At 54.2% G+C, this 27,930-nt stretch overlaps 2 protein-coding genes across 2 annotated transcripts; one reads left to right on the top strand and one right to left on the bottom strand.

The window, feature by feature from the left end:
• Positions 1–217: 217 nt before the first annotated feature.
• Positions 218–591, top strand: PRLH (prolactin releasing hormone). Its single transcript, XM_060151570.1, has 2 exons — positions 218–239; positions 323–591. Exons 1-2 carry the CDS (start codon positions 218–220, stop codon positions 484–486), a joined length of 186 nt encoding a protein of 61 aa, XP_060007553.1. The 3' UTR covers positions 487–591.
• A 5,434-nt stretch (positions 592–6,025) lies between these two features.
• Positions 6,026–27,378, bottom strand: RAB17 (RAB17, member RAS oncogene family). The gene is made up of 6 exons (XM_060151210.1): positions 27,253–27,378; positions 20,425–20,584; positions 11,548–11,699; positions 10,176–10,301; positions 7,154–7,247; positions 6,026–6,884 (listed from the first exon to the last, which is right to left on the bottom strand). Exons 2-6 carry the CDS (start codon positions 20,579–20,581, stop codon positions 6,772–6,774), a joined length of 642 nt encoding a protein of 213 aa, XP_060007193.1. The 5' UTR covers positions 20,582–20,584; positions 27,253–27,378; the 3' UTR covers positions 6,026–6,771.
• Positions 27,379–27,930: the final 552 nt, after the last annotated feature.

The raw sequence follows: 27,930 nt of genomic DNA, 5'->3' as shown, positions 1-27,930 counted from the left end.
CCTGCCCGACGTTCGGGGGAGGGCTTCTCTCCTCACCACCAGGGCAGCCTGGGGCTGAGGCCACTTTGCCCATGAGAACGGGCTTGTGGGGACAGGAAGGGAAGGGGGACTTCGTCCTGGTGTGAGCTTGAATTCCCATTTCCCGAAGCCACCGCACCCCCCAGAAACGGCCTGGCCAGGCCCTCTGGGCACCCCTCCTGAACGGGCAGGTCCCAGCATGGCCTGGCGACTGGGCAGCAGTGAGCTGCGTGCACTGGGCCCTGCCACCGCGGTTGCACACACCGGGGCACGTGCATTCACACACTGTTCTCTCTCTTTCCAGCCCCCGACATCAATCCTGCCTGGTACACAGGCCGTGGAATCCGGCCTGTGGGCCGCTTTGGCCGGAGGAGAGCAGCCCTGGGGGACGGACCAAAGCCTGGCCTCCAGCGCCCGCCGGCCTGCTTCCCCCTGGCAGGAGGTGCTGAGCCCTCCCAGGGGGGCTGACAGCTCAGCTCCTCCAGGAATAGCCCCAGGGGCCTGTCTCCAGACCCCCACCCCCTCCTCCACAGGCTACATCCCCTTCAGTCCCAATAAAAGCAGCTGGCCTTGTTTGCAAGTGTCTGTGTGGGGACAAAGTGGGAGGTGCTTTCTCTCGTGGGACGTTAGCCTAGAGGACCCTTAGAGCCCAGAGGCTCTAGGACTTGTCCAAGGGCGCCCAGCATGGAGTAGGGAGGCTGGGATGTCCTTGGTCGCTGCAGCTCCTACCACCCTCCCCCAGTCGCCCTGAATGGCTGCTCAGGCTGTGCACTGCACGAGGCCACCACGCAGGAGGCCCCAGTGGAGGGCAGCCCCGCCCCCCGGCCTGCCCTGCCCTCTCTCTGCCCCAGGCAGGCCTTCTCACCTCCCTGTTGGTACTCGGGGGAGAAAAAGAAGCACGGGTGGCTTGTTTCCAGTACTCTTAGGTTCACGTATTTCAACCCCAGCTTGCGTCCCTTTCAAATCGCACGGGGACGTCCCTGTGTCCTGTCTCAAAGGGAACTCGCTTTGGCATCGGGGAACACACAGCCGCTAACTTCTCGGAGCCCCGGTTCCCACGCCTGAACCTGGGGCTAATGACCACCCCCCTCACTCCTGAGCTCAGGTTGGTGCAGCCAGCAAGTGGGGATGCTCTGTGAGCGTGAACCCCCTTCTCCAAGGCGCACCCCCTAGTCCAGCACTGGGGTGGGGGGCAGGGCAGGTGTAACCAGTTGCTTCTGAGCCCAGAGCTCAGGGCCCGTCAGGCCTCTGCCCACAGGGTCCCAGGAGCCTGCCCGGACCACGGGACTCCTTCTGTCCATCCACACTCAGGAGGGCTCAGGATGCAGAGCAAGCCCACAGGACCCCAGACACCAGCCATCCCTGCTCCAAATCAAGGAAGGCGGGTCACACTCGCTGGCCAGCTGGAGGAGGCTGAGCTGGCCCAGACCACCCAAATGGAGCTGCACCAGGGCTGCCCCCCTTCCCAGCCACAGGGAGGCCAGAGGGAGGCCAGAGGCCAGTCCCCTCCCAGGGGAGAGCTCCCGCAGCGTCGGCACCTCCCCGGGGTGGATGCGCATGGGGGAACAGGAGAGCGGCCGGGTCTGCTTCCGGGGCAGGCAGATGCTGGGCCAGGGCAGGCAGCGTGGAGAGCCCAGGAAAGCAGTTTGGCGGTTCTTCAAAAGTTAAACCTGGAGTTAGCACACGGCCCCTCCCACTCGTGGGTACATACCCCAGAGAGCTGAGAACCGGTGTTCAAATAAATACTTGTACAGGAATGTTCACAGCAGCACAATTCACAACAGCCAAAAAGGTAGAAACAACGCAATACCCGTCGATAGACGAATGGGTAACAGAACGCGGTCCATCCACACAACGGATTATTATTCGACCATGAGAAGGAAGGAGTCCTTCCAAATGCTCCCACATGGATGAACCTTGAAAGCATGACGCAGAGTGAAAGAAGCCAGACACAAAAGGTCCCACAGTGGATGATTCCATTAATATGAAAGGTGCAGAAGAGGAAAATCCACAGAGACAGAGTAGCTCGGTGGTTGCCAGGGGCTGGGGTCTGCGCCATGGCTACAGGCTTTCCTTGTGGGGATGGAAGTGTCTGGGAACTGGCCCGAGGTGGTAAGTGTGCTAAACGCCACTCAATCGTACACTTTAAACAAAAGAGTTCACAGCCCCACAGGACGCAGACATGGCAACATCAGTGTGATGAAGGGCTCCGGATTCCAGCCACCCAGCGTATGATACCCTGTCAGGGCAGCCCCAGGAGACAAATACATCTTCTGAGCCCAGAGGAGTAGAGAGATGGAAGATGTTATGTTTTCTACAAATTCTTATTATGAAAGTTTGCAAACTTACAAGAAATCACAAAAATATTATGACATCTAATACCTTGCATTAAATTCTGCAATTATCACTGTATTTACTTTCTCTCCCTGCCACCTCCCCTCCTCTCTCTCTACCGCTTGGAAGTAAGCTGTAGACATCCTATTTCCCCTAGAAATCTCAGCATCTTTCTCCTCAAACTAAGGACAATCTCCTACATAACCACAAAATTATCACCATGCCTAAAACATTTTGTAATAATTCCCTAATGTCATCCAGTTTTTAGTCCATACACAAAAATCCCCAAATAGGGCAACAAAATCTTACTTGTCTTTTCTTTTTTTTTTTTTTTTTGGAAGCCAGGCTCCAATCTAATTTCAAGGTCACCCTCAGTTATTTCTCATCACTCCTGGATCATCTCATTTTGTCACGACATTGACTTTCACAAAGGCCCGGATGTGTTATCTTATAGAACGGATCCACACGTGTGACCTGTCAACTGCTCCCCCAAGTGCTGTCACCCTGTTCTCCTGTCCCCCCCCCCCCCACTGTATTTCCTGTAATCTGAGCAGTGGGTCTAGGGGCAGAACTGGACTCGGTTACCACTGAGGGCACGAATGCTCTGTGTCTGTCCTACAGCGTCATACCTGATGGTGGGCTCTGGGCCCCACTCTGACCGGTGCCAAGTCTGGCCCTTTACGGAGAGGATCTCTCAACTGTAAAAATCTCTCAGGTTCCCCGTCTGCTCACTATGCGATCCACAGAGGTCCTGGGGACCCACAGCACTAGCCTGTTTCCCAAAGGGCTCACAGCCAATGATGTAAACCTTATGGAATACCTTCGCTGGGATCAACTGTTACATCATGGGTTGTACAATGGTGATTCTCTAATTCCTTCCACGTGTAGGAGCGGGATTCTTCTAAAGGAGATATTTCTCCTTTTTTCTCCTTTCCTCCCTTTTTTTTTTCTTTTTTGTTCAGCAACTTACAAATCATTCTTGATGCTCAAATTGTCCTAAGTTTGGCCAGTGAGACCTTCAAAAAGGGAATACATTTTAAAAGAAAAAGACTGGGGCTTCCCTGGTGGCACAGCGGTTAAGAATCCGCCTGCCGATGCAGGGGACACGGGTTCGTGCCCCGGTCCGGGAAGATCCCACATGCCGCGGAGCAACTAAGCCCGTGCGCCCCAAATACTGAGCCCGCGTGCCGCAACTACTGAAGCCCACGCGCCCAGAACCTGTGCTCCGCAACGAGAAGCCACCGTAATAAGCCCGCGCACCGCAACAAAGAGTAGCCCCCGCTCGCCGCAACTAGAGAAAGCCCGCGCGCAGCAACGAAGACCCAACGCAGACAAAAATAATTAATTAATTTTTTAAAGACGGTACCAACGGGGCTTCCCTGGTGGCGCAGTGGTTGAGAGTCCGCCTGCCGATGCAGGGGACACGGGTTCGTGCCCCGGTCCGGGAAGATCCCACATGCCATGGAGCGGCTGGGCCCGTGAGCCATGGCCGCTGAGCCTGCGCGTCCGGAGCCTGTGCTCCGCAACGGGAGAGGCCGCAACAGTGAGAGGCCCGTGTACCGCAAAAAAAAAAAAAAAAAAAAAAAGGTACCAAAAAAAAGAAAAAGAGAAAGAATGGAATTCTGAGTCAGCCCTCTGGGCACAGGGGGCTCTTCCAGGGAAGTTGGAGGAGGCGTTAGAAGCAGAGGGGGATGGGAAGGGTCACGGCTACAGGCAGGACAGCAGGGCTGCGCCCACACGCTGCTTCTCGTCCTCTCTGTGCTTCCTGCCTCCATCACGAGCACGCACGCGCACACACAGCCTGGCTCATGCGAAGGGCTGGAGCGGATTCCCCGGATGCGGGCAGGACGGCGAGCTCAACCACCAGCCTCCCCTGAGCACCTGCAACCCCACGGGCTCATCGCCTCCCAGGCTCTACGCCCACGCCCCCTACCACCACCTCACGGTCCAGGACGGGCTGAGATCAGGTGGGAGAAGCATTGACGCAGAGAGAGGCTTCCATAAACGTCTGCGGTGGCTGGGGTGGAGGCTGTTTGTAGAAGAACATGCCTTTTCTTTACATCACTGGGAATATCGGCTCCTGTCCTCTCTTGGACACATATTTGTTGAGTGCCTGGCATGTACCAGACATCGTACCAGGCACCGGCAGCCCCACGAGAGGAAGGACAGACAGAACCCCTGCCCTCATGGCAGAGCTCCCCCTTATCTGAATATTAGGTCACCAGGAGGGCTCAAAACTCCCAGGGCTCAAGCCGCACTGCAGACGGATTTAACCAGAGCTTCTGGTGGGCACGGGGATGCTGCCTGCAAAGGCTCCTAGGTGATTCCATTGCAGGGCTGAGCCCCACCTGCCTCATGGGGGAGAAGGGGAGGAAAAGGGGCTATCACAACCGGCAATGGCTATCACAACCCAGCTCCAGGATCACAACGCACCCCATCCCATCTTGGGGGAAGGGAGGGAAGCGTGAACGGATGCCAAGTGGCAATGAGTCAAAGAATATGTTTTAATAATAACTTCTAGCACAGTGTTACTAGCCTGGCAAGACGGGAGAAAAAAAAATCAGAAATGTGGGCATCCTACAAATATTATTTCCCCGCTCCCTATTTCATCATGGAGGGGTCAGATACTCCTCTGAAAGCCTTACTGTCGGCAAAGCAGCATTCAGGACGCAAAGACCAGGGGCGGTGGGGTTTGCCTTCAGCGATGCTGGCGCGCCATCTAGTGGCCAGGGGCCACCTCAGCCTCCCGCCACCTCCGAAGTGGGTCCCGCGCTGTGCAGAAGGGATCCCAGCCCTGCTACCCCAGCGTGGGGGAACAGACAGCATGAGGACTCAGCCTTACACAGAGGGGCTCACACCTCACGTACTTCACCTACAAGGGAACAGTCGCATACAAAACTTCACTGCAGTCAGAAACTGCAGGGCACACAGCACCAAGTTGTCAGGTTTCACCTGGAAATTGTCTAGGAAAAAGACCGCGTGAGTGCTTTTGGGACGTCCAGGAGCTCAGCGTCAATGGGGAAGGATGCTTTACGTTTCTGTTGATATAGAAGTTACAGTTGATATAGTGAAGCCACCTTTTTCAGGGGGATGACAATGTCGTCTTATTTAAAATTTCATACAGAAGAGCCATCGGGCCTCTCTAAAGGCAGGAACGAGGTGAGCTCATGATGTGTCACCACCAGAAAGATGTCCTGTGCCCACCTCAGCCACAGCCCGCGCTTGGGGCCCCTCAGTATTTACTCACCATGAGCCCTCCTAGAGGATGTGCAGGAACAGACCCCCAGCTTACAAACTCACCGAAGACCACGTGATATAAAGTTAACCCTAAAAATGCATTCCAATAGACAGTAGGTGCAGACAAATACTGTTTGATTCCACTTACACGAGGTACATAGAATAGCCAAATTCATAGAGTCAGAAAGTCCATTGATAAATTCCAGGGTCGGGGGAGGGGAGGGGGGAGGGGGAATGAGGACTCAGGGTGTAATGGGGACAGAGTTTCCGTTTAAGAAAGTGAAAACTTCAGGAGACGGATGATGGTGAGAATTGCACAACAATGTGAATGTACTTAGTGCCCCCGAACTGTACAGTTAAATGTGGTTAAAATAGTATGTTTTATATTATGTGACTTTCACCACAATAAAAAAACATTTGGAAAAACAAAAAGGACCACATGATAGAAATCGGTTTACTTTTCGGAGAAAAACTCATACGCGATACAATTTGCACCTCGGCTTGAAGTCTGAGTCCTGGCGTGCTTTGCACAAGCACCACTTCGCATTCACAGAGAGGAGCAGAGAGTAGGGGGCCTGACTCCCCCACCCCCATCCCCAGCTGCCCTCTGTCAGGCACCGTCCTTCGGGGGAACCTCACAGAGATCCAGTGACGACGGGCCCAGCCCCATGATGGTCACGCCATCTCTCCCTGGCACTGCCCCCTGCAGCTGGGCCTGCTGTCCCCTCTCCCACCTCCCAGGAGCAGGGGGGCCCCAAGCCCCCGGGCAGCCCCCTGCCCAACACCAAGTGCATGCTGGGTGATTTTCCGATCTTTATTTCCCCTCTGACCATTTCATTCTCCAGTGTCCGGTGGCCAGGCAGCTAAGGGCAGGGCCATTCGTGCCCACCCCCCAGGACATCAGGGATTCAGTCGGTATCTGGTGTCTGAGAGGTGGAGCTGACACCTTCTGGGAGCCTTGGACATGGGACCCTCTCCTGAATGATTCCCACCAGCTTGGGAGGTGGTTATTCTAAGGGATGCCCTCTTGCAGAGCCTCTAGGACTCAGGAGCAAGCCAGCATCAACAGTGAATCAGGATAAGTACCACAAGCGACGTGGAGCTGGCGGTGGCTCACCCTGAGGACCAGTGGGTTGTGGGCTGGGCGCATCCTCCCCACGGCCTTTCCTGGAGTGGCCCCTTCTAGCGGGCGCAGCATCTGCCCCGCTCCGGGGGCGTCTCATTCAGAGCCAGCCGTGCATCTCCCTGCTGCCTCTGGCCCTCCTTCTTCTCTTGTCTCTGCAAAAGCTCTCGGGCTGGGGACAACAGGAGAAGGACATGGCCTGGTTGGGAGGAAAATCCCCCAACCCAGCCCAGCACTCGCTTTGCACACGTGGCATCCCCCAGGGTCCCACCCTCCCTGATGTTTTCCAGGAAGCAGGAAACACGGGCCCTTGACTCCTGCCCACTTTCCAGGCCCTGGGGACGTTCTTCTGGGTCCCAGGTTGCCAGAGAAGAAGACCTGTTGAAGATCCAGTGACGGTCCCCCCACCCCCTGCTCTGGGGTCGGAGGCTGGTCACTCACCGACAGCACTGAAGACTTCAGTCACCTGGTGGTTCAGTTTGGCCGAGGTTTCCATGAACAGCAACCCTTTGCTCTCTGCAAACTCCCTCCCTTCCTGACGGAAATGGCCACGGAAAGCCCACATTAATCATCAGAAGTTTCCCAAGAACATCTAGACGCCTTCTAACAGGAAGACCCAAGAAACACCGAGAAACAATTGCACCAGCAGAGAACGTCATTCCTCAAGTTCTGTTTCTGGGACTCCCAGAGAAGGGGGCCCAGACCAGGGAGCAGGGCAGGGAGGGTGCTCGCTGGCAGGGGAGCCCGGCACCCGCAGCGGGGTCCAAGGATGCTTTCCTTGGCGAGATTCCTGCCCCTACCACGGCTCTCTGGCCCCGGTGGGCTCTGAAACCAAGTGAGAACAGAGGAAACATGGAAGGGGAGTGGGGACAGCCTGGTGGGAGCCCGGCCCTTCTCTGGGTCCCCCACCACCGTCCCACAGGGGTCCAACCTACGTGGAGTGAAGGGTGTACAGAGCAAGGGCGTCTGGGAAACACCAGGGCTGCTCATGTGGCCGAGAAGTGGAGAAGCGTTTATGGGAAGGCCGGGGTGAAGGAGGAGCTGGGGGCCTCCCCGTGCAGGCCCCTCGCCTCCCGACCCTCCCAGGAGGCGCAGTGCTCAGTGCCTGACGCTGAGCCGGCCCCTGGGGGCTGGGCCGGCCGTGCCCACAGCATGGCGCCCAGCGGTGTCTACTCCCCCCACCCCCAGCCTGGCCCGCAGAGCTTTGCTCTTCACCACCCCCCAACGAGCTTCTCAGCCCTTTCCCAGACACAGGGATGGGGACATTATTACTTGTATTTTAAAGGACAAGGTGACCTGGTACAGCTGAAGACTTGGTGACTTCAGGTAGCTCATATCTGCGTCACATGAATGAAACTCAAATACCCCCCTTTGCCCAACTAGCTTGGGGGTTCCAGATGGGGTCATTTTAGGGGTTTGTCCTTGGGTCCAATGAGCCTCTGGCCCCTAAATTACAGGTCCCCAGCCCTCCGTCTGCCAGTTTGTCCTGGAGGTTCCCCAGGATGGGAGCCACAGTTACCTCACCCCCCGTGGAATGAGCACATCCAGTGCACAGATCTTGACTCCTAAACTCATTCCCCGGCACTAGGAACCAGGGCTCTTTGGGGAAATAATTGATTCCAGGGCTGGGGCCGAGAAAGGACAAAGGTGAACCTGGAACAACTTGGTGAGCCAGAAAGGAAGGAAGCGCTCAAGGAATAACAGGGCGGGTGACAGGGCCAGCGGAGGGGAGCGCTCTCAACGGCCAAATCTAGGAGCAGATTTCCCACGACCAAGAGAAGGGCGTTAGTGGGGAAATGACAAAATCTGAGCGAGAGCTGTAAAGCAGTTTTAACGTTCGTTTCCTGATTTGCTCGTGGTTCCGAGCTTACGTAAGATGTTAACATTTGGGAAAGCTGGGAGAAGGGCCGACGGGGACTTTTTGTACTATTTCTGCAACAATTTTTGTAATTCTGAAATTATTTTAAGATGAAAAGCCCCCAAATCAATGTGAAAGCTGCACTGGCCACAGGTCAGCTTGGCCTCTGCCCAGCCAAGGCACCTGCGGCTCCGGGGTCTGCCCCCCGCCCCCAAGGCCCAGCTCAGTGGGAGCTCAGAGGGAACAAGAAGCCAGGGTGGGGTCTGGGGGCCCAGCGTCTACAGCCCAGGCCCCAGGGTGGCCGCTTCCGTGCAGTCTAAGCCACGGGGTCCCCCTCCCGCGGGCAGGGGTCCTGGGAGAGCGGAGAGGAGGCCCCTCCCGCCCCTGAGCTGGGCCCCCGGCCTCCAGTGGGTCTCCCCACCCAGGCCCCGTCTCCCAACTCGGCCTGACCTGGGCCCCACACGCTCTTCCTAAATCACCCATCAGGCCCCCACCCCAGGGACTCAAGGCTGCCCCGGAATAAAGCCCCCAGTCCCAACACTGGCGCTGGGATCTCCGCCTCCGAGCCCCAGCGCCTACCCAGCACGGCCTCCACCGGCGCCCCCTGCCCCCAGACTCCTCCCCTTCCTGCCCTGCACTGTAGCCCAGCACCCTCCCCGTCCCGCTCTCCCCTCATCTGCCCCTCCTCCCACACCCCCACATACACACACACAGACACCACTGTACACACGCATCCTGTACACACACACGTCCTGTACACACACACGTCCTGTACACACACACGTCCTATACACACACACGTGTCCTGTACACACACACGCGTCCTGTACACACACGCGTCCTATACACACATGCGTCCTGTACACACACACGCGTCCTGTACACACACGTCCTGTACACACACGCGTCCTGTACACACACGCGTTCCGTACACACACACATGTCCTGTACACACACACGCGTCCTGCACACTCATGCGTGTCCTGTACACACACATGCATCCTGTACACACACATGTCCTGTACACACACGCGCGTCCTGTACACACACGCATCCTGTACACACACGCGCGTCCTGTACACACGCGCTCGAACCCCTTGCTCCCTGCTTCAGGTTCTCCCCGCTTTACAAGCAACTACCTAGAGCATTTATTCTGCTGTTAGTCGTTTTACAGAAGAGCTGCAGCTTTCAGGTTCTCTCTCCCTTACTCATTTCCTAGCAAAAAATTTGGATTTGCCCCTTCTTGAACAGTTTATTGAACACAAAGAGAAAGATCTGAGACCCGCATTACTCAAAGAAGGAGCGAGGGTGGGAAGGGTCGTGGTTTCCTCATGGAAACCGTTCCCTGCACTGCGCCCGCCCCTGCCAGCCCTCGGGAGGCTGCGGTCATGCTCGCAGCTCTCCCCGCAGCCAGGAGCAGACACCTCTGGGTCTGACCTTCCCAGGAGAGACCAGAAACCTTTGCCCAAGAGGGAAGCTAAAGTGATATGTGAGTGTGTGCACGTGGGGGGGGGGTGTGTATGAGTGTGTCGGTAGGTGGGTGTGTGTGTTTGGGGTCCCTCCCCCCTCCCGCACCGGGGACATAATGACCGTCTCCAGGCCCACCTCAAAGGTCACCTCCCGCTCCTGCTTGAGGTCCGTCTTGTTGCCGACCAGCATCACCACGACTTCTCCCGGGTGGAACTCCTCCTCCAGGTCCTTCAGCCACTGCTGCGCCTTGCAGAAGGAAGCCTGAGAAAGGAAAACAGGACTGTCAGGCAAACCCGGTGGTCTTCCTCAGCCATCCCAGGAAGGACAAGGCAAGTGTCGGTAGCTACCCTGCGTAAAACACAGGATCCAAGTGACCCACCCAAGGAACCGTGAGGGATGGATGGGGGTGCTCTGTTCTGAGTACTCCGGGAGGACCACAGAGGGGCGCAAACCCAACCGTGCAGCAGGAAGAGGGGCTGTCAGGGAGGGCTTCCTGGAGGAGGTGACCAACTGTCACTGAAGGAATCTACTGGTTGTCACGATTTTAACATAAAATGGCACATGATCCAACTGGCCTTATATCGGGCCCCAAGGGCTGTTCTGCCCCTTGAGCAGGGGTAGCTGGTCTTTCTCTGGCCCCGGGTGGTCTGGGCCGAAGGCAGCTCTGTCCTCACCCAGCCAGCAGGAGGCTGGGGGCTGCAGGAGGTTCCGAGTCAGACCTGGAGCCCTAGAGGCCTCTGCTCCACGATACCCTCAAGGACCACTTTGTGGGGAAGTGGCTGTCACACCAAACCCTGATCCTAACTGCAGTGCCCCACAGACCCGGGAACGGGGCCTCTGTCCTGGGTCCCACGCAGCCCCTCTCCCCTGCAGCCATGCTGACCCAGTAGGCCTGCTCTCAGCACTGCAGGGGCTCCACGCACGGCACTCGACCTCCTTAATTCCACCAGCGTTGCCCTCTGACCGGAACTCCCTTCCCCCTCGCCACTCACATGCCCACCACCACCTCCCTGCCCGGCCCTGCCCAACAGGGCTAATCCTGTTTCTCCCAACGTCTCAGCTAGAGCCTTCCTGCAGGAATTATGGTGCCCCTCCTGGCAACTCCCATAGAACCCCACCCTTCCCTGCTGGTACACTGAGCATCTGCTCACTTCTGTTTGGCCCGATGAGATTCTGTAGTGGATATGCAGCCAGGGGCTGTATCCTGTTTTCATAACACCCCCCTCACCAGCTCAGTGGGCACCCAAGGAATCGTGAGTGATGGATGGGGGTGCACTGTTCTGGGTACTCCAAGAGAACCACGGAGGGGCGCAAACCTAACTGTGCAGCAGGCAAAGGGATTGTCAGGGAGGGCTTCCCAGAGGAGGTGACTGACTTTCACTGAAGGATTCTCCACTGGTGCTCACGATTTTAACATAAAGCACCAGCACAGGTCAGTCACGTAATGCCGCCAGAAGGTTGCGTCCATGTGCCTGGGAGGGCAGGGACACACCCAGGTGAGCCTCACCTTCCTGGTGACATCATACACCAAAAGCGCAGCATTGGCACCCCTGAAGTAGAGGTGGCAGACGCTGTGGTACTTTTCCTGGCCAGCCGTGTCCCAGATCTCAAACTTCAGAGACGCAGCCCCCAAATCCACCACCTTTGTGAAGAACGCACCTGAAACAGAAGACCGGAAGGAGTTTTACATGGAGGACGAGGTCTTTATCCACGGCTCAGCCTGGACCAGCGTGAACGCTGGGCTCAGCAAACCAGCCAGAGACAGCCAGCCCTGTGCTTCCTGTCACCCTCAGTGGGGAAGGCTCAGCAAACACCTCTTCTAGAAGATGGCATTTTCCAGAAAAAGCAAAGAGTTGCAAGGAATTTGCTGCAGACCTTTGCAGATTCCACAGAGGCTTTGGGTGGGAAGAGAGACTCTCAGGGTCCTATCCAAATCCTCTGGACTATGTGAGGCATGGAAGGGTCTCTGACAACCAGGGTCACCCCGTGGGTGTCCAGCGAGGTAACTGGCATGCTGACGGTCACACCAGCTCCTCCCCTGCAACCTTCCTGGCCTCCTGCTAACCCCCCGGCCTGACCCACACCTCTCCCTGCTGACCTCCCTTCTCCACTGACCTCTCTGCTTGGAATCCTCCCTCTTCCCCACCTCCCTACATGTCCACCGGGTCTCTGAGTGTGAGCCCTCGGGGCGGTGCTGGGGCCCCCTTCCCTGGGAGTGGTCTACAGTAGCCCGCCTGTGCTTATCACTCACCCACTGCACAGGTAGACTTCTGTGTTCTCATCTGTCACCCCTGGCGACAGGGAGCACCTGGAGAGCAAGGACTTTTATGCACTATTGCCCCTGCTTAATAAGTACACACAACGCAAGGTCTATCCCCAAACCATTTATTCAACATATTGGGCAATCCACCTTTCACTTGAAGACTGTTTTCCCCTTAGCATAGCTTTCCAAAGTGTTGTGACTTTAAAATAGTTATTTACTAACACCAGGATGTTCTGTCCCCAGAATGTAAAATGGTGCAGCCACTATGGAAAACAGTGTGAAGGTTCCTCAAAGAACTAATAAGAGTTGCCATGTGATCCAGCGATCCCACTCCTAGGCATATATCCGAACAAAACTATAATTCAAAAAGATACATGCACCCCAATGTTCACAGCAGCACTATTCACAATGGCCAGGACATGGAAACAACCTAATGTTCATCGACAGATGAATGGATAGAGATGTGGTACATACATACAATGGAACAGTACTCAGTCATAAAAAGAATGAAATAATGTCATTTGCAGCAACATGGATGGACCTACAGATTCTCATACTAAATGAAGTAGGCCGGAAAGAGAAAGACAAATACCATATGATATCACTTATATGTGGAATCTAAAACATGACACAAGTGAACTATTTACAAAACAGAAACAGACTCACAGACATAGAGAACAGGCTTATGGTTGCCAAGGGGGAGAGGAGGTGAAGGAGGGATGGATGCAAACTAGTATTTATACAGGATGGATAAACAAGGTCCTGCTGTAGAGCACAGGGAACTGTATTCAATATCCTGTGATAAACCATAATGGAAAAGGATGAAAAAGAATATACATATGTATAACTGAGTCATTTGCTGTACAGCAGAAATCAACTATACTTCAATAAAATAAAAAAGATGTTCTGGGCTTCCCTGGTGGCGCAGTGGTTGAGAGTCCGCCTGCCAATGCAGGGGACACGGGTTCGTGCCCCGGTCCGGGAAGATCCCACGTGCCATGGAGCGGCTGGGCCCGTGATCCATGGTCGCTAAGCCTGCGCGTCCGGAGCCCGTGCTCCGCAACGGGAGAGGCCACAGCAGTGAGAGGCCCGCGTACCGCAGAAAAAAAAAGATGTTCTGCCCCCATAGCGTATGGAGTATGTCATATACAGAACTAGACCAGGGACTGGGAGGGGCCAGGGATGAGACTCCAGGCAAAGCTTCTGTCCTGCCCAGACCCGGGCTGGGTTGGAAGCTTGTTGGGAGATTCTGGTAAACGTAGTCACATGCTTGAAGTTAAATTTTTCACTCCAAGGCCAGTGTGTTAGTGCCCTGGGGTTGTCATAACAAATAACCACAAAAAGGGTGGCTAAAAACAGCAGACATTTATCCTTTCAGTTCTGGGGGCCAGAGGTCCAAAATCAAGGTGTTTCCAGCGTTGGCTCCTTCCAGAAGTTCTGAGAGGGAATCTGTTCCACACCCCCTCCTGGCTCCTGGTGGGGACCAGCAACCGTCGGTGGTCGCTGGCTTGTAGATGCATGTCTCCCGTCTCTGCCTCTGTCTTCACATGGCCACCCCCTCTGCATCTTTGTGTTCTCCTGTTCCAGAGACACTGGTCATGGGATTCAGGGCTCACCCGAAATCCAGGACTATCCTTAACTAGTTACATCTGTAAACACCCTTTTTCCAAATAAAGCCACATTCATAGGCACTGGGAATTAGGAGGAGGACGAATCTTTTGTGGGACACAATTCAATTTGCTACAGACAGAGAATAAGAGACAAGTCTGGGCTGAGATTTTTAGCATAGAAAGGGTAAGATCATGATTCTCTCTCATGAGAATCTAGTTTGGGGTGATCCACCCTCTGCCTGCACATCCTGCATTTTTCTGCTCGTCCACAAACTCGAAGTCAGATACACTTCCTAGGTGTTATGGACCGAATGATCGTATCCTCCCAAAATTCACATATAGAAGCCCTAACCCTCAGCATGATAGTATTTGGAGATGGAGCTTCTGGGAGGCGATTAGGGTTACATGAGGTCATGAGGGTGGGGCCCTCAGGATGGGATTAGTGCCTCTGTAAGAATGCACTCCCTCTCTCTCACTGTCTCTCTCTCTGTCTTCTTCCCTCTATCTCCTCTCTCTGTCTCTCTGTCTCTGTCTGTCTGTCTGCTCTCGCTCTCTCTCTCTCCCCTCCCTTCCATGCAAACACAAAGAAGAGGCCATGGAAGCACACAGCCAGTTACCTAGATGGCAGCTACCATAAGCCAAGAAAAGAGAGCTCAGGATGAAAACTCCTTGGCCAACACCTCACTTTTGGACTTCCAGCCCCCAGAACTATGAGAATAAACCTCTGTTATTTAAGGCACCCAGTCTGTGGTGTTTATTATGACAGCCCAGCAGAACACCACACCAGGTCAAACAAAGCTGCCGTCTTCAGCTCAACAGTAGGACTGACAGCTCCCAGCTCGTACAGGGCTACTGTCAGGACGGAGCAGGACAGAAGCTCCATTAAGACTGTTGAGGTCTTGAGGGTGAGGGCCACGCCTGGGCCTTGGAGGGAAGTCTATCAGCTGCAACAAACTCTGTCGGCTTGCTTCAACCTTAGAGATCCCAGCTTCCTCCTTTACCAAGAGTCAACAGTACCCTCTTCCCAGGGCTGTTGTCAAACCCAGGAGAAAAGAGACGAGGTGCAGGGTGTGGCACCTGACGCCCCTTCCCCCCCTCCCTCTCCGCTCTCCCGGCTCACTGCCTGGGAACAGCAGCCTTTGATCCACACCCTTTGTCTGTTTGCTATCAGGTCAAATCACACTTCTGTGTGCGATTTTGGTTTCAGCTTAAAAGTCATCACTGCCAGGTTACAGGTGGGCATAAAATTCAGGTTTGCCTCCTTCACTTAACAATCTTAGCTTCTGTTCTACTCTGAAAACGATGGCTGGTGGCTGAGTTTAAATCAACGTAAAATCCCAACCGATTTCCAAGGAGCGCAGGGTTTTCACACCGAGCAATGACGTGGCATGAGTGGCTGTTGGATATTCACAGACCGCAGCACCTCGTCTCCCCTGGAGAGAGACACAGACCCCCCAGGTGGGCCCCTGGGCTGGTATCCAAAGCAAACTTCCACCCCCTGCCCCGTGAACTCCTGGCTCCAACCCACAAAAGAGCCCACATGTATCACCTTCCTTGTTCAGAAACCCACTGACCACATTTTCTACCTGTTCACAGCTAAAGCCAAAAAGTGATTACAAAGTAAACTTCCGAGATATTCAAACAGACTGGGAGATTTTTCCTGAAATGATGTTGGCAACAAGCTGGGATGTGGGAGCAGGACCAGGCCCAGAACCCAGAATTGTCCACGTTTCTAGAATACGCTGGTGGAGATGACACACCGGCACATTTTTACCAGACGATACGCTGAACCGGGGCCACCTGGCATTGCTTTATATGGTGACACAAAGCAGGGCTCCAGCCTCCTCTGGCCCCAGCACAGACCTCAACACAGGAGCCCCAGCAGTGGGGACACTTGGGGACGCTTCCGGCCCCCTCCCCAGCCTCTGGAAGCGGGCGTGCCTTCCACTTGCTGAGCTGAATGGACCCCCAGCGGGCAACGAATGACGAGAGAATTCACTGGGGGTTGTTCTTCAACTTGCATTCTGTTGCCCCCAATTAAAAGGGTCTCAACTAAATGTTAACACAAGGAAACGTTTTGCTTTTTGACCTTTTAATTTAAATAAACGTCCTATCCTGCTCACTGAAGCCCTCTCTGCGGCGCTCTCTTTTCTGTAAAAGTCACGAGCTGCTTCCCGGTGGAAGGGAACACAACATGGGTGACTTCTCAGGGTCACCTGGGCTCCAGCAATGTTTCATTCAGCAGGGAAGGGAGGTGGGGCGAAATCCAGCACCTTTCGCACCTTCGCTGCCCCAGGCAAGGCCCAGCTGGTCCAAACTGGCTTCTGCCAGCAAATCCGAACGCAAGCACTAGATGTCACCGCCCCTCCAAAGATGTCACTACAACGTGCAGGGCAGGGAACTGGGCTGGAATTTCCCCTGCTGCTGCCTTTCAGGATTCCAGGATGAGGGGTCTGCGGGAGCTCTTGGTGCTCCAAGCTCCCAGCCACCGTAAGCGCGTCTGGCAGCGGCCCACCTCCCCTGCCAGCCCCTCTCTCAGATGGGCCTGGCGGGCTTTGTGGTGCTGGGGCAGCCGGGAGTTCAGGGGGTTCTGGTCTCCTCCCAGCAGGCCACGCCCTCGGGAGGCTGTGCTCAGTTCCACTCTGGCTCTGCTTCGGGGACAAGAGTCTGTCACCGCCTGCCACACTTACGGCTCCGGCTTCCTCTGGAAGGACAGGTCTTGCCGCAGGGTGGCTGGAACCCTGTCTCGGCCCGGGCGCTCTTCTGCACAGCTGTGCCCAGTGCTTGTGTAACCCTCCACTGCGGGGCCACTCCACACACTCACCGACAGATCCAGACCCTCTGGAGGGGCCCAGGGACCCCCGCTCTTCCCCAGGGCTGGAGTGTCTTGCAGCTGGCCTGCCCTGAAGGCAGCACCACCAAAGACATGCCAGGTCCTGGTCCCCCTGCTGCCCTCGGGAGTGTGAGGGTGGCCGTCTGAGGAAAGGGGGCAGCAGGAAAGGGTGACAACTGAAACCAAGCAGGACCCTGTGGGGCTCCTGGGCACAGAAGCCTTTCCATGCCCCCCGCTTTTGTTTGTAGGGAACAGACTCCAGCCCCCATGACCTTCCCTGAGTTCCAGAGGGCAGATTCGAACCGTTGCTAATCAGGGAAAGGGAGAGGACGCAGAGACAAGGGAGGGGCAGCCAAGAAGCAATAGAGCAGCCTTGGGCCAGGGTCCTGGTTCCGCCTCAAGGGATACACATAGGGACTTCCCTGGTGGCACAGTGGTTAAGAACCCACCTGCCAATGCAGGGGACACGGGTTCAAGCCCTGGTCCGGGAAGATCCCACATGCCGTGGAGCAACTAAACCCGTGCGCCACAACTACTGAGCCTGCACTCTAGAGCCCGCAAGCCACAACTACTGAGCCCACATGCCACAGCTACTGAAGCCCGTGGGCCTAGAGCACGTGCTCTGCAACAAAAGAGGCCACCGCAATGAGAAGCACAACGAAGAGTAGCAACCGCTCGCTGCACTAGAGAAAGCCCGTGTGTGGCAACGAAGACCCAAAACAGCCAAAAATAAATAAAATAAAGGTCCAGTGGTTAAGACTCTGCATTTCCAAAGCAGGGGGCGCAGGTTCGATCCCTGGTCAGGGAATTAAGATCCCACCTGCTGTGCAGTGTGGCCAAACCAGAAAAAACAAAAAAGGGGGAATGTCTGTTTTTATAATAATTATCATAGCATAATAATTAATAAAATCACATAGAATATAATATGTGATTAAATATCATATTATAATAAATAATATTATTTATTTATTTTTATAAAAACTTAGTAATCGTTATAATATCCACCTGCAAAGGTCGTAAGAACATCACAAGGTGTACAAGGCATGTGAAGTAGGCCCAGAGAGGTACGTGGCGGAGACCGTCATTCCCACAGGGGATTTAGCTCCTCAAAGCAAAGGAGGGCGCACTCATCTCTACGTCCCTTACACACAGCTCAGTGGCTGGCACCTCGCAGGTGCTCCATAAATAGGCCGGTTGCTGATTGAATAAAGGACCGCTAACCCACCTAGAGGGCTGCGGGCCACGGCAGCCCAGGAAGCCAAGGCCTAGGGCACCAGCCCCAGGGCAGAGGCAGGGTCCTGGGGAGATGAGCCCGGGCCTGGGGGAGGGGCATGGGCAGGAGGAGGACTGCCGGGGCCGGGCAGAGGACCAATAGTGGAGAGGGTGCACCCCGGCCTGCCACCCAAGCAAAGACCCCCCCCACCCTGACCCGAGCCCAGGCTCTGTGCACCCTCCTGACCCTCGTAGGACCCCTGAAGAGAGCACGGTGACTTGGACAGCCTGGGGAGGGTGACAGCTTGGCCCCCGACTTGCTGGAGCTAAAGGAAGCTGTGGAGGTGACTGGGGTTGGGGAGACAGGGCACCCCACCCACTGTCCACGAGCTGCAGCGCGCTGGACCTGCGGGTTTCTCGCTTGGGAGAGTTAGCGAACTTGTCTGCGCTCCCCTTTCCCTCCCCGGAAATACAGAACGCCAGCACCGCCCGCAGCCTCGGCCTGGCTCTGTGTGGGGGGCCGCTTCTGCCCCACAAGGTAGGTCAGAGCTGCAGGCCTCCCTGGGCCCACTGAGCTAAGTTCTCGGCTCACCGTGAGTCCCCAGGCCACTCCATGCCTGCTGGAGCCCACCCCCTGGCCGCCCACTGCCTCCCGGGATACTGGCTCTCGAGCAGGGGTCCTAAACTTTTGGGGGGAAGTTCCCTGTAGTAAACATTTTAGGCTTCGAGGGGTGTACTGTCACCGTTGCCAGCAATCAACTCAAAGCCGCCCTTGCAGAGGGAAAGCAGCCACAGAGGACACACAGGCATGCGCGGGGCTCTGTCCCCCTAGAACCTTATGTGCATAAACAAGCAGGGCCCTGGGAGCCGTGGCCTCAGACCTCGGTCTTAGAGTGAGATCCAGCCCGACAAGCCGCCCGGTCTGGTCCCTGCTGTCTCCCTTCCCTGAACTGGAATCCAGGTTCACACCCAGGGACACAGCCCTCAAGATCCCAGCTTGGCCTGGCCCCCTTCTGTGGTCTCCGCTCTCAACGAAACCCACTTGAAGCCAGACTTGGCACTTTGTCGTATTTTTTTAAAGCCCAGTCTGATATCACGGGTGAGCGGTGTCAACTTTCCTGCCGATGGAGAAGAGGTGGCCCTGCGCGCCCCTCAGCCGGCCTGAATCTACGGTCTCTACCAGCTCTCCCCGCGTTCCCGTCCTGGGGCCAGCCCTTCACCCTGCTTCTGCCCTTCTCACCACTATTTCTGGGGGCCTGGCCCTGGCAGATCCCTTCGGGCCGCATATTCCTCAGGGACTCAGGAACCACCCTTCTGAGAAGACTGAGGGCCCCCAAGGAGTTAATACCGTTTGCTGAATTTTGTGCTCTGTTTCTACGTTGGTGTGTCTGCTTGGCATCTTAGAGAATCCTCCACACCTAATGTGGGCCTGGGACAGAGGCCACACCCAACAGATACTTGCTGAGTGAGTGAATGAATGGATGAGTGAATGAATGGATGGGTGAGTGAATGAATGGATGAGTGAGTGAATGAATGGATGGGTGAGTGAATGAATGGATGAGTGAATGAATGAATGGATGAGTGAATGAATGGATGAGTGAGCGAATGAATGGATGAGTGAGCGAATGAATGGATGGGTGACTGAATGAATGAGTGAGCGAATGAATGGATGGGTGACTGAATGAATGAATGAGTGGACACAGAGAAACGGAAGGCTTATCCACAGCACAGCCCAAGTTTCATACCGAAGCTTTCGTTCCCAGTGAGGTGTCTCTTCCACCATGACGGCTGCCTCCTGAGAGGACTGACACTGAGCGCACACTGGGTCTCCCTATTTTAGGTGGGAAGTGGGGCTTTTCATCCCCAGACAGGATGTGAAGGAGACCAGTTGTCCACAGATGCGCCAAAGTCCCTCCCCTCTGAAAGCCACGACTTGCTATCCTCTTTAAGCAGTGCAGTGAGAGAGGCCTCCCTCCCTGCCGTCCCTCCCTACAGCACCCACCCTATCCGCCAGCCCAGGCCAGGCGGGTAAGCCGAGTCCAGGCAGAAAGGGAGCAGCGTCAGCAGGAGAGCAACCAGCCAGGGTGAGAGGCCGGCTTGTTCAGAGGGCTGAGTGGCAGAGCCTGGAGGCAGGTTCTTCTTCTGGGCTCCGCCCTCCACCAGCAGAAGCCCTCACACACCCAACCCTTCGGGGCCAGAAACTCTGTCGCGGATACACTACCCGCCCCCTCCCCGGCCCCCGCAGACTCCAGCTGAGCTGAAACCTGTCTGGGTTCTGGATCCCGTGTGCATGCCTGCCTGGGGTGGACCTCATGCCCTCCCTGCACGTGCCAGGCACTGCCCGAGGCTCCAGGAGAGCCTGGGAAATTCCCAGGCGGCCTCATCCCCAGGTGCCCCACGTGTGGGTCAGCAGCCCTGGCTCCCCCACCAGGAGACGAAGGAAGGGTGCCCTGTCCCGTCACTTACATCCCACGGTCGGCAGGATGCTCCTGAAATCGTTCTTCACATACTGGAGAGCCAAGCTGGACTTGCCCACAGAACCACTGCCCAGGAGAACCAGCTTGAAGATGCAGGCCTGGCCCAGGGCAGCCCCGGGCCAGGGGACCCCATCCACCTGCGCCATGCCCTGCAGAGAGACAATGATGGACGGAGGCTGAATGTCAGATACCAAATACTCTCAGCAAGTGGGCCCCCGGGATGCTGCTGCCCTGGATGAATACAGACAGCCTTGAACGGAAAGGAGCTCCAAGTCAGAGGCACCTGGCTTGCCACTCTGCACCCCATCTCCCCTTCTGGAAAGTGGGGTGAGCAATAGCTATAATATACGCCTGCTGTGAGTGAGTGAACGGATGAGTGACTGAATGAATGAGTGAGTGAGTGAATGGAGGAGTGAGTGAATGAATGGATGGGTGACTGAATGAATGAATGAGTGGACACAGAGAAACGGAAGGCTTATCCACAGCACAGCCCAAGTTTCATACCGAAGCTTTCGTTCCCAGTGAGGTGTCTCTTCCACCATGACGGCTGCCCTCTGAGAGGACTGGCACTGAGCGCACACTGGGTCTCCCTATTTTAGGTGGGAAGTGGGGCTTTTCACCCCCGGACAGGGTGGAAGTGCTGTGAGGTGCTTGCAAAGCGTGTGCACGGTGCCCGGCAGGGGCCTATGCATACGAACGGCTTCGTACCCTGCAAAGTAGTGATTGTGTGCTTGTCATCATACTGGCTCATTGCCCTCTTTCCATCACCTCTCACTTTTGAAAAACCTATGACTTATTCCAAAAAGGTTCTGAAATACCTAAAAGGTACAGCACTCTCTCAGCTGTGGTTCATGGATTCAAACTGGTGTTTCAAGAAAAAGCTTGGTGTTTCAAGGATCTCAAAACATTGCATTCCTTCCCACTGTATTGAAAGCCTCAGAACCCACAGCGATATGCCCTGGAGAAAAACGGCTCTGTGATCAAAATTAATTTGGGCAAACCCTGCACATGTTTTCATTGCAGAAAATTTCAGGCATGTACCAGAACAGAGAGGATGGAGGTCGTTCTGGTGGACCTCAGACCTCCATCATCCACCTCCACAAGAATCAGCTGTGTAAGGCCAACTGGCCCGAGGCAGGGGAACACAATCAGATTCACAGGTTGCATCAGACCGAAATTCTCCGGACCACCCAGTTCCAGAAACTGCCCTGGAGACATTCCGGACCACCCAGTTCCAGGAACTGACCTGGGGACTTTGAACCCAGCCCAGCCTTCCCGCCTTTCGAGGGGCGGGACTAACGGTCCACCAGGATACCCGAAAAGACCACCAAATAAGGAATGCCCTGCGTCCTCCCAGATTCACCACGCCCCTTTCCCTTCTTCCCCTATAAAATCTTGCCCAACCCTCGCCCAGGAGCGACTTCTCTGGCCCCTTTCTCTCGGACCAGTGAACCTCGCCCGGGAGCGCTCCCTAATAAAGCTCACTTGAAGCTTTCCTTTATTTCGTGGTGCCGTTTAAGATCCGACCTTATAAGCTGTAGCCAATCTTGTTTCACCCACATCCCCAAACCCCCCTTCCTCCGAAGATTAGTTTGAGGGAATTCCTAGACATCCTATTAATTCTCCTGCAAATCTTGGTATATGTACATGCATCCTCTTTTTCTCTGTAATTTATTTGTTGAAGAAATCAGATTGCCTTGTAGTTTCCAGTCTGGATTTTGCTGATTGCATCCCTAAGTTGTCATTGAATGTGTTCCCTTGAACCCTGATTTTCTGTAGCCTGGTGGCTCGGAACAGAAATCTGATTGGATATAGGCTGTCTTTTGGCAAGAATACTGTCATGAGTGTGGTGGGCATTTCCTCAGGAGGCAACAGCCATTGAAAACTGTCCCTATGTCCACTGTCTCATTCGGGGGCTGCAAACTGGTGGCATTCCACTGTTATCATTGTCTTCGTCTACTATCTGGATTGTATCTGGAGAAAACTTCCCCTGAACAATACCCAAACCCACCTCAGAGCTAGCCCGTTCAGTGAACAGAGCGTCTCCCACCTCATTGCAGTGGGTGGGAATGGAGGAAGGGAAGGGATTTTGAAGAGGGAGGGAGAAAAGCGAGAGCAGTAGGAAGCAGACCCGGTTTCCTCGCTGTCCCCAACAGGCAGCCACAGCCACAGACTGGTCTGGTCTGCGCTGTGGGGACAAAAGGAAAAGAATCGAGTTGGGGATCAAAGTTTAAAAGCAAACAGGACGGAGTCCTAAATACCAACAAGACTTTCTAAACAGAAGGTGACTGGAGTTACAGGGTCTGGCGGAGAGGGTTCACAGGCCCATCCACTCCCTGGCGAAAGGGACACAGCAGAGCTGAATGGTTACTGGAAAGCATGTCTGGAACCCCATCTTCCATGGGATGCTGTCAAGTTTCACCATCGGGGATGATGCTTAATTGTGTCAACGGATGACATCCCCCAGGGCACCCTGCGACTTCCTCTGCATCCCGCAGACCCGCAGCTGCCCCGGGGGTTGGGGAATGGAGTTCTGCAGGGGCCAGTCCTCTCTCCAGAACCCACCACCCATGCAGGAATTCAAAGCAGTCCTTCTACAGATTTCTGATCCACTGGTAGAAATTAAACTCAAAGGCAAAATAAAATAAACACCAGGAACAAATGGGGGCGCCCCCCAAAGTGGCTGGCCCTCCACGGATAAAATGACAGCCTATGATTCAGCTCTACAGGCCAAAGGGCAAATCACAGTCCGGAATGAGGAGAGAAGCCGCAGGAAAGATAACAAAAAGATATTGGCTCAAAGTTCAGAGGTTGCTAGAGCTGCTTATCTGTCATCCCCACGGCCTAATCATCTGGGGAATCTGCCCTACGGTGAAGCTGCTACTTCTGCTCTCTTCTCTCTGTTCACCTCGATGCAAATCCCTCTCCCACCGCAGCCTCCTGTCTGGTCTCACAGCTGCCACCCCTACCCCACCCCCTCACCCCCGATCCAGTCCCCATAAATAGCAGTGCATAAAAGAGAGAAAAGTCTCTGCATCGTGGGGCCCACAGCTCCCTGTTCCTCTTCTTGATGGAAATGATCTGTTTCCAGCTCTCCCTTAATTCGTAGAATTATTTCTTTCTTGGTTCTCTCTCTCGCCGGGCTATAACTGCTCACGAAAGCAAAGACAGTGTTCACTGAGATGACAGTAGGTGCTCAATAAATGTCTCGTGCATATCCGTAGGGACGGCTTAGCAAGTCATAACTAGACAGACACGCTGCTTCCACCGCAGTTTGCACAGCCAGTCCAACCCCAGGGAGCTTGTCAAAAAGTGGGCTGGGAGCTTCCCTGGGGGCGCAGTGGTTGAGAGTCCGCCTGCTGATGCGGGGGACGCGGGTTGGTGCCCCGGTCCGGGAAGATCCCACATGCCGTGGAGCGGCTGGGCCCGTGAGCCATGGCCGCTGAGCCTGCGCGTCCGGAGCCTGTGCTCCGCAACGGGAGAGGCCACAGCAGTGAGAGGCCCACGTACCGCAAATTAAAAAAAAAGTGGGCTGGGATCTCTGCAGAAAGAGAAACCAGAGGACGGGCATCCAGGAGGTGCTGGGACCCGCTTCCTCCAGGCAGCTCAGCCCGAGTGACCAAGAAAAGCAGAAAGTTACAGGTTTAAAGGCAACCCGGCATTCAGATTCAGACAACGTATTCAGATGAGGCTGCTGAAACAGCACGTAAAACCTTGACCAACTTAAAGTGGTTTTGCCTCCTTAAAGAGGTGGGTTGACTAATCAAACCCGGAGTTACTGTACAGAGACAGCACTGCGCATGCGCAAGGCGGGAACCCACGTCTCCAGGATGACTCCCAAACCAGAAAGCTCCAGACTAGGAAACTCAAAGAATAGAAATGTTGCCCCCAGAGCCCTTTAGGAAGGACAGGTCCTTTAATAAGGAAAAGCTGGCTTCCTGGAGCGCGCGCGTAGCTTATAGGGAGATTCAAGACTAGCCGGTTCGCTTCCAAGTTTAAAATTCCCCGAAGCCCTTAAATTTTGCCCCAAACGTGGATTGTAGAGACACGTTTGAGAGCCTTGCCGGTCGACCTCAAATTAAACCTCTGTCTTTTCTCAAAAGCCAGTGCCATAGTGTTGCTTCTATGCTTGTTGGGCAGGGAGCCCTTGCCCTGCAACACTGCGGGGGAGGGGGGGACCAAGCCTAATGGACCCGCCATCTCCACTGAGGCGCAGGGTGACCGTGTGCTCAGGGCCCCTGCACGGCTCGGCGGCACACAGGTTTCTACTGAAGCAGAGCAAGAAGCCTCCGGGGGTCCTGGCGTTACCCCACCTTACAGAGAGGCCCAGCAGCTTTTCTAAGAGAAAGATGCAGGAGCCCAAGCCAGAGCAGGCTCAAGGAGGAGGATGGGGGCGGGGGAGAGATGGACTGAGAGTTTGGGGTCAGCAGATGCAAACTATTATATAACGGATGGATAAACAACAAGGTCCTACTGAAAGCACAGGGAATTATATTCACTATCCCGGGATAAACCATAATGGAAAAGAGTATGAAAAGGAATGTATATATATGTATAATTGAATCACTTTGCAGTACAGCAGAAATTCACACAACATTGTAAATCAACTAGACTTCAATAAAACAAATTTAAAAAAAAATTTTTTTTAAGCCAGAACAGGCTGCCTTCACGTCCACACTGGATTCACCAGGCACGAGCATCATTTCAGTCACTTACAGAGGCAGCAGGACCTGCGCTCCACCCACATCAAGAACCGCTGGTGCAATGAGCCTGCCGGGGAGCCGCTGGCCGGACCTCATTGCCCAAAAGATGGTCATCTCACTAGCAAGCCCTCACTTACAAACCACTTTTTTTTTTTTTTTTTTTTTTGGCCTAATGTAGAGAAACAGAGAGTAGAGTGGTGGTGACCAGAGGCTGGGGTGTGTGTGGGAAGTGGGATGATATTGGTAAAAGGGTGCAAACTTCAGTTGTAAGATTCACAGGTTCTGGGGATCTCATGTACAGCGTGATGATTAAAGCTCATATAGTATTATACACTCGAAAAGTATTAAGAGAGTAGATCTTAAAGTGTTCTCACCACAAAAAGAAATGGTAATTATGTGACGGGGTGGAGGTGTTTTTGCAATATGTAAATGTACCCAATCAACACGTGACATACCTTAAATTTACCCCATGTTATATATATGTCAATTGTCTCAATAAAGCTGGAAAAAAGAAACGCTTTTAAGAATGGAATTCCCCAGGTTTCTGTGCCACCCCAGGCTAATACCTTGTTTCTTGCGAAAGTACTTAAGGCACCTGCTTAGAAGCAGATATTCCACTGATTTGTGCTGTAATTTTACATAAAGAGAAAGTTCTAACACACCTACAGCCATTCTCCAGTATTTAAAGATACCCCTTTAAGTTTTCCTTGCTATTTATGTGCACTAATTAATAAAACTCTCCTTAAGTCAAGAAAATCTTTAGCCCCAAACATGTCTGAATTAACCAAAATCGGTGGAGTATGAATAAACATGCCATTACTATGATACCACATACAGGTGACATATCTCTTTATCTAAAAACGTTATTTTTCAATAAATATAAACACATAATTGTCAATATGAAAAAAATGAGATTACCCATAATTCCACACCCTTCATACAACGAGGGATGGTATTTTGCCTACTTTCTTCTAATTTTTTGTATAAGAATCTTAAAAACAAACCATCATTTTAACATAAAATTATGCATCCTACATTAAAAAATAAAAAGTAAGACATATGAAGGGCGGTTTTCCACATTACTGCATACGTTGTAGATGCATTTGAGCTATGTGTGTTTAATGACCACATAATACCCCTACAACGATTCCAATTTCCTGAACTATTTCTCTGTTACTGGATTTTTACTTGGCTTTAATTGTTTTTTCTCTGTAATAAATAAGACTGCAGTAAGCATTTTCATGTATGAGTTTTCGTGTGATTACACGGTGATTAGAGGTTGAAGCCCTCTGTTCAGAGAGGACTCCAATTGAAAAATGTGACTCCTGACCCGGCCCCTGTAATTTCATGAAGACAGGGTTACTGAAGTGTCTCTAAACGCAGAGACGATCTCAAGAATGCCACGTTCGTGATCGGGGCCAACAGGGACACCCTGCGGAGCATTTCGGTTTCGGGCTTTTCATTTCTGACAAGCTCATCTCCTTGCATCAAGGGAAAAAGGAGAGATTGCAAGTCCAAACCAGTCTTTCTGGGGGAGGGTCGCTCCAGGGAAGCGTCTGATCTGCCGAGTCCGTCCGCCAGCGAGCACGTCCTCCTCCAGCTCTCCCCGCCCAGGCGTGTAAGGAACGCAGGGCTTACTGTGCAGTTGTCTATTCTGAGGTCAGTCGGTAGCACTTGGGCACCGTGATCCATTTGAAATGGATTCCTGTAAGGGCTCCTATTCATTACGTTCAAGCCTTTAAATGGATTTTCCCAGAGGCCACTCTTTAAATAGGAATCTCCTTCCAGGACCCTGACCTAGCAAGCCGTCGGGGACGAGCAAGGACACCTCTGGCGCTCAGGAGAGCACACTCCTGGCTCTTCACTTCGCCCTTTTGAGTCTGTGCACTGGGGCTCGTGCACGGACACACGTCAGACACAAAGGTGCAGGCACGCATGACACACACGCATACACTCACACCCACATACATGCACACAGACACACAGATACAAACAGACACACATCGATATCCGCACACAGATACACACACACACACACTCGACAAAGCACACAGAAGTTTAAACAATGACACACACAGTCGACAAAGCACGCAGAAGTTTAAACAATGACTCACCTGTTCCCCAGGCCTGGTCACTTCCAGAGAGCCTGACACCCTATCATCACCGGGTCCCACAGGGCCCCTACGTGTGTCCCCTTTCTCCCCGCTTCTGGCCAGGGGAAAGTTTTGTTCCCTCAACAGGCGGGCTGGGGCGTGGCCGTGGCCCCGGGGCCAGGCAGAGGCTCACAGAAAACAGGTGAGAGGCAGCAGCCTCGGGCCAAGGCGATGCCCAGCCCCCTCCCCCAAGGCCTCCACCCTTCCCGAGAGGCTCTCAGGGCAAGGTCCACCGTGGTCAGGTGGTCACCTGGGGCAGCGGGAGGCTGGACCTTAATGCAGGCGCTGCGGGTGCACCTGGGCACCTGCCGGAAGTCACGCTCCCATCCGGTCACCCAGCTGCGCCTGAGTTTCTCAGTTTTGTTACGAGTCGCATTTCAATGCTGATTTATTTCCTTCTGCTCCTCCCTCGAGCTGTGGGGCTCTTTGTTGTGCTTGAAACTAGTAGCCCAGAAGAGAAGGAAGTATTTGGGTCAAATGAATTCATTCCTGCCACAAACAGCTGGGCGCCAGCGCTGGGGGCCCTGAGCCTGGAACCAGGGGCAAGGCAGGGTGTGCTGGTCCTGGGGTCAGACCAGCCCATCCTGCCTGGATGCCTCGGGGTGGGGGGCTGTATTTCCCTGATGCCTTCTCCCAGCA

Source organism: Lagenorhynchus albirostris, chromosome 6, assembly GCF_949774975.1.
Source record: "Lagenorhynchus albirostris chromosome 6, mLagAlb1.1, whole genome shotgun sequence".
Lineage (NCBI taxonomy): Eukaryota > Metazoa > Chordata > Mammalia > Artiodactyla > Delphinidae > Lagenorhynchus > Lagenorhynchus albirostris.
Note: the sequence above shows the minus strand (reverse complement) of the source record. Positions and strands in the feature narration are given on the sequence as shown.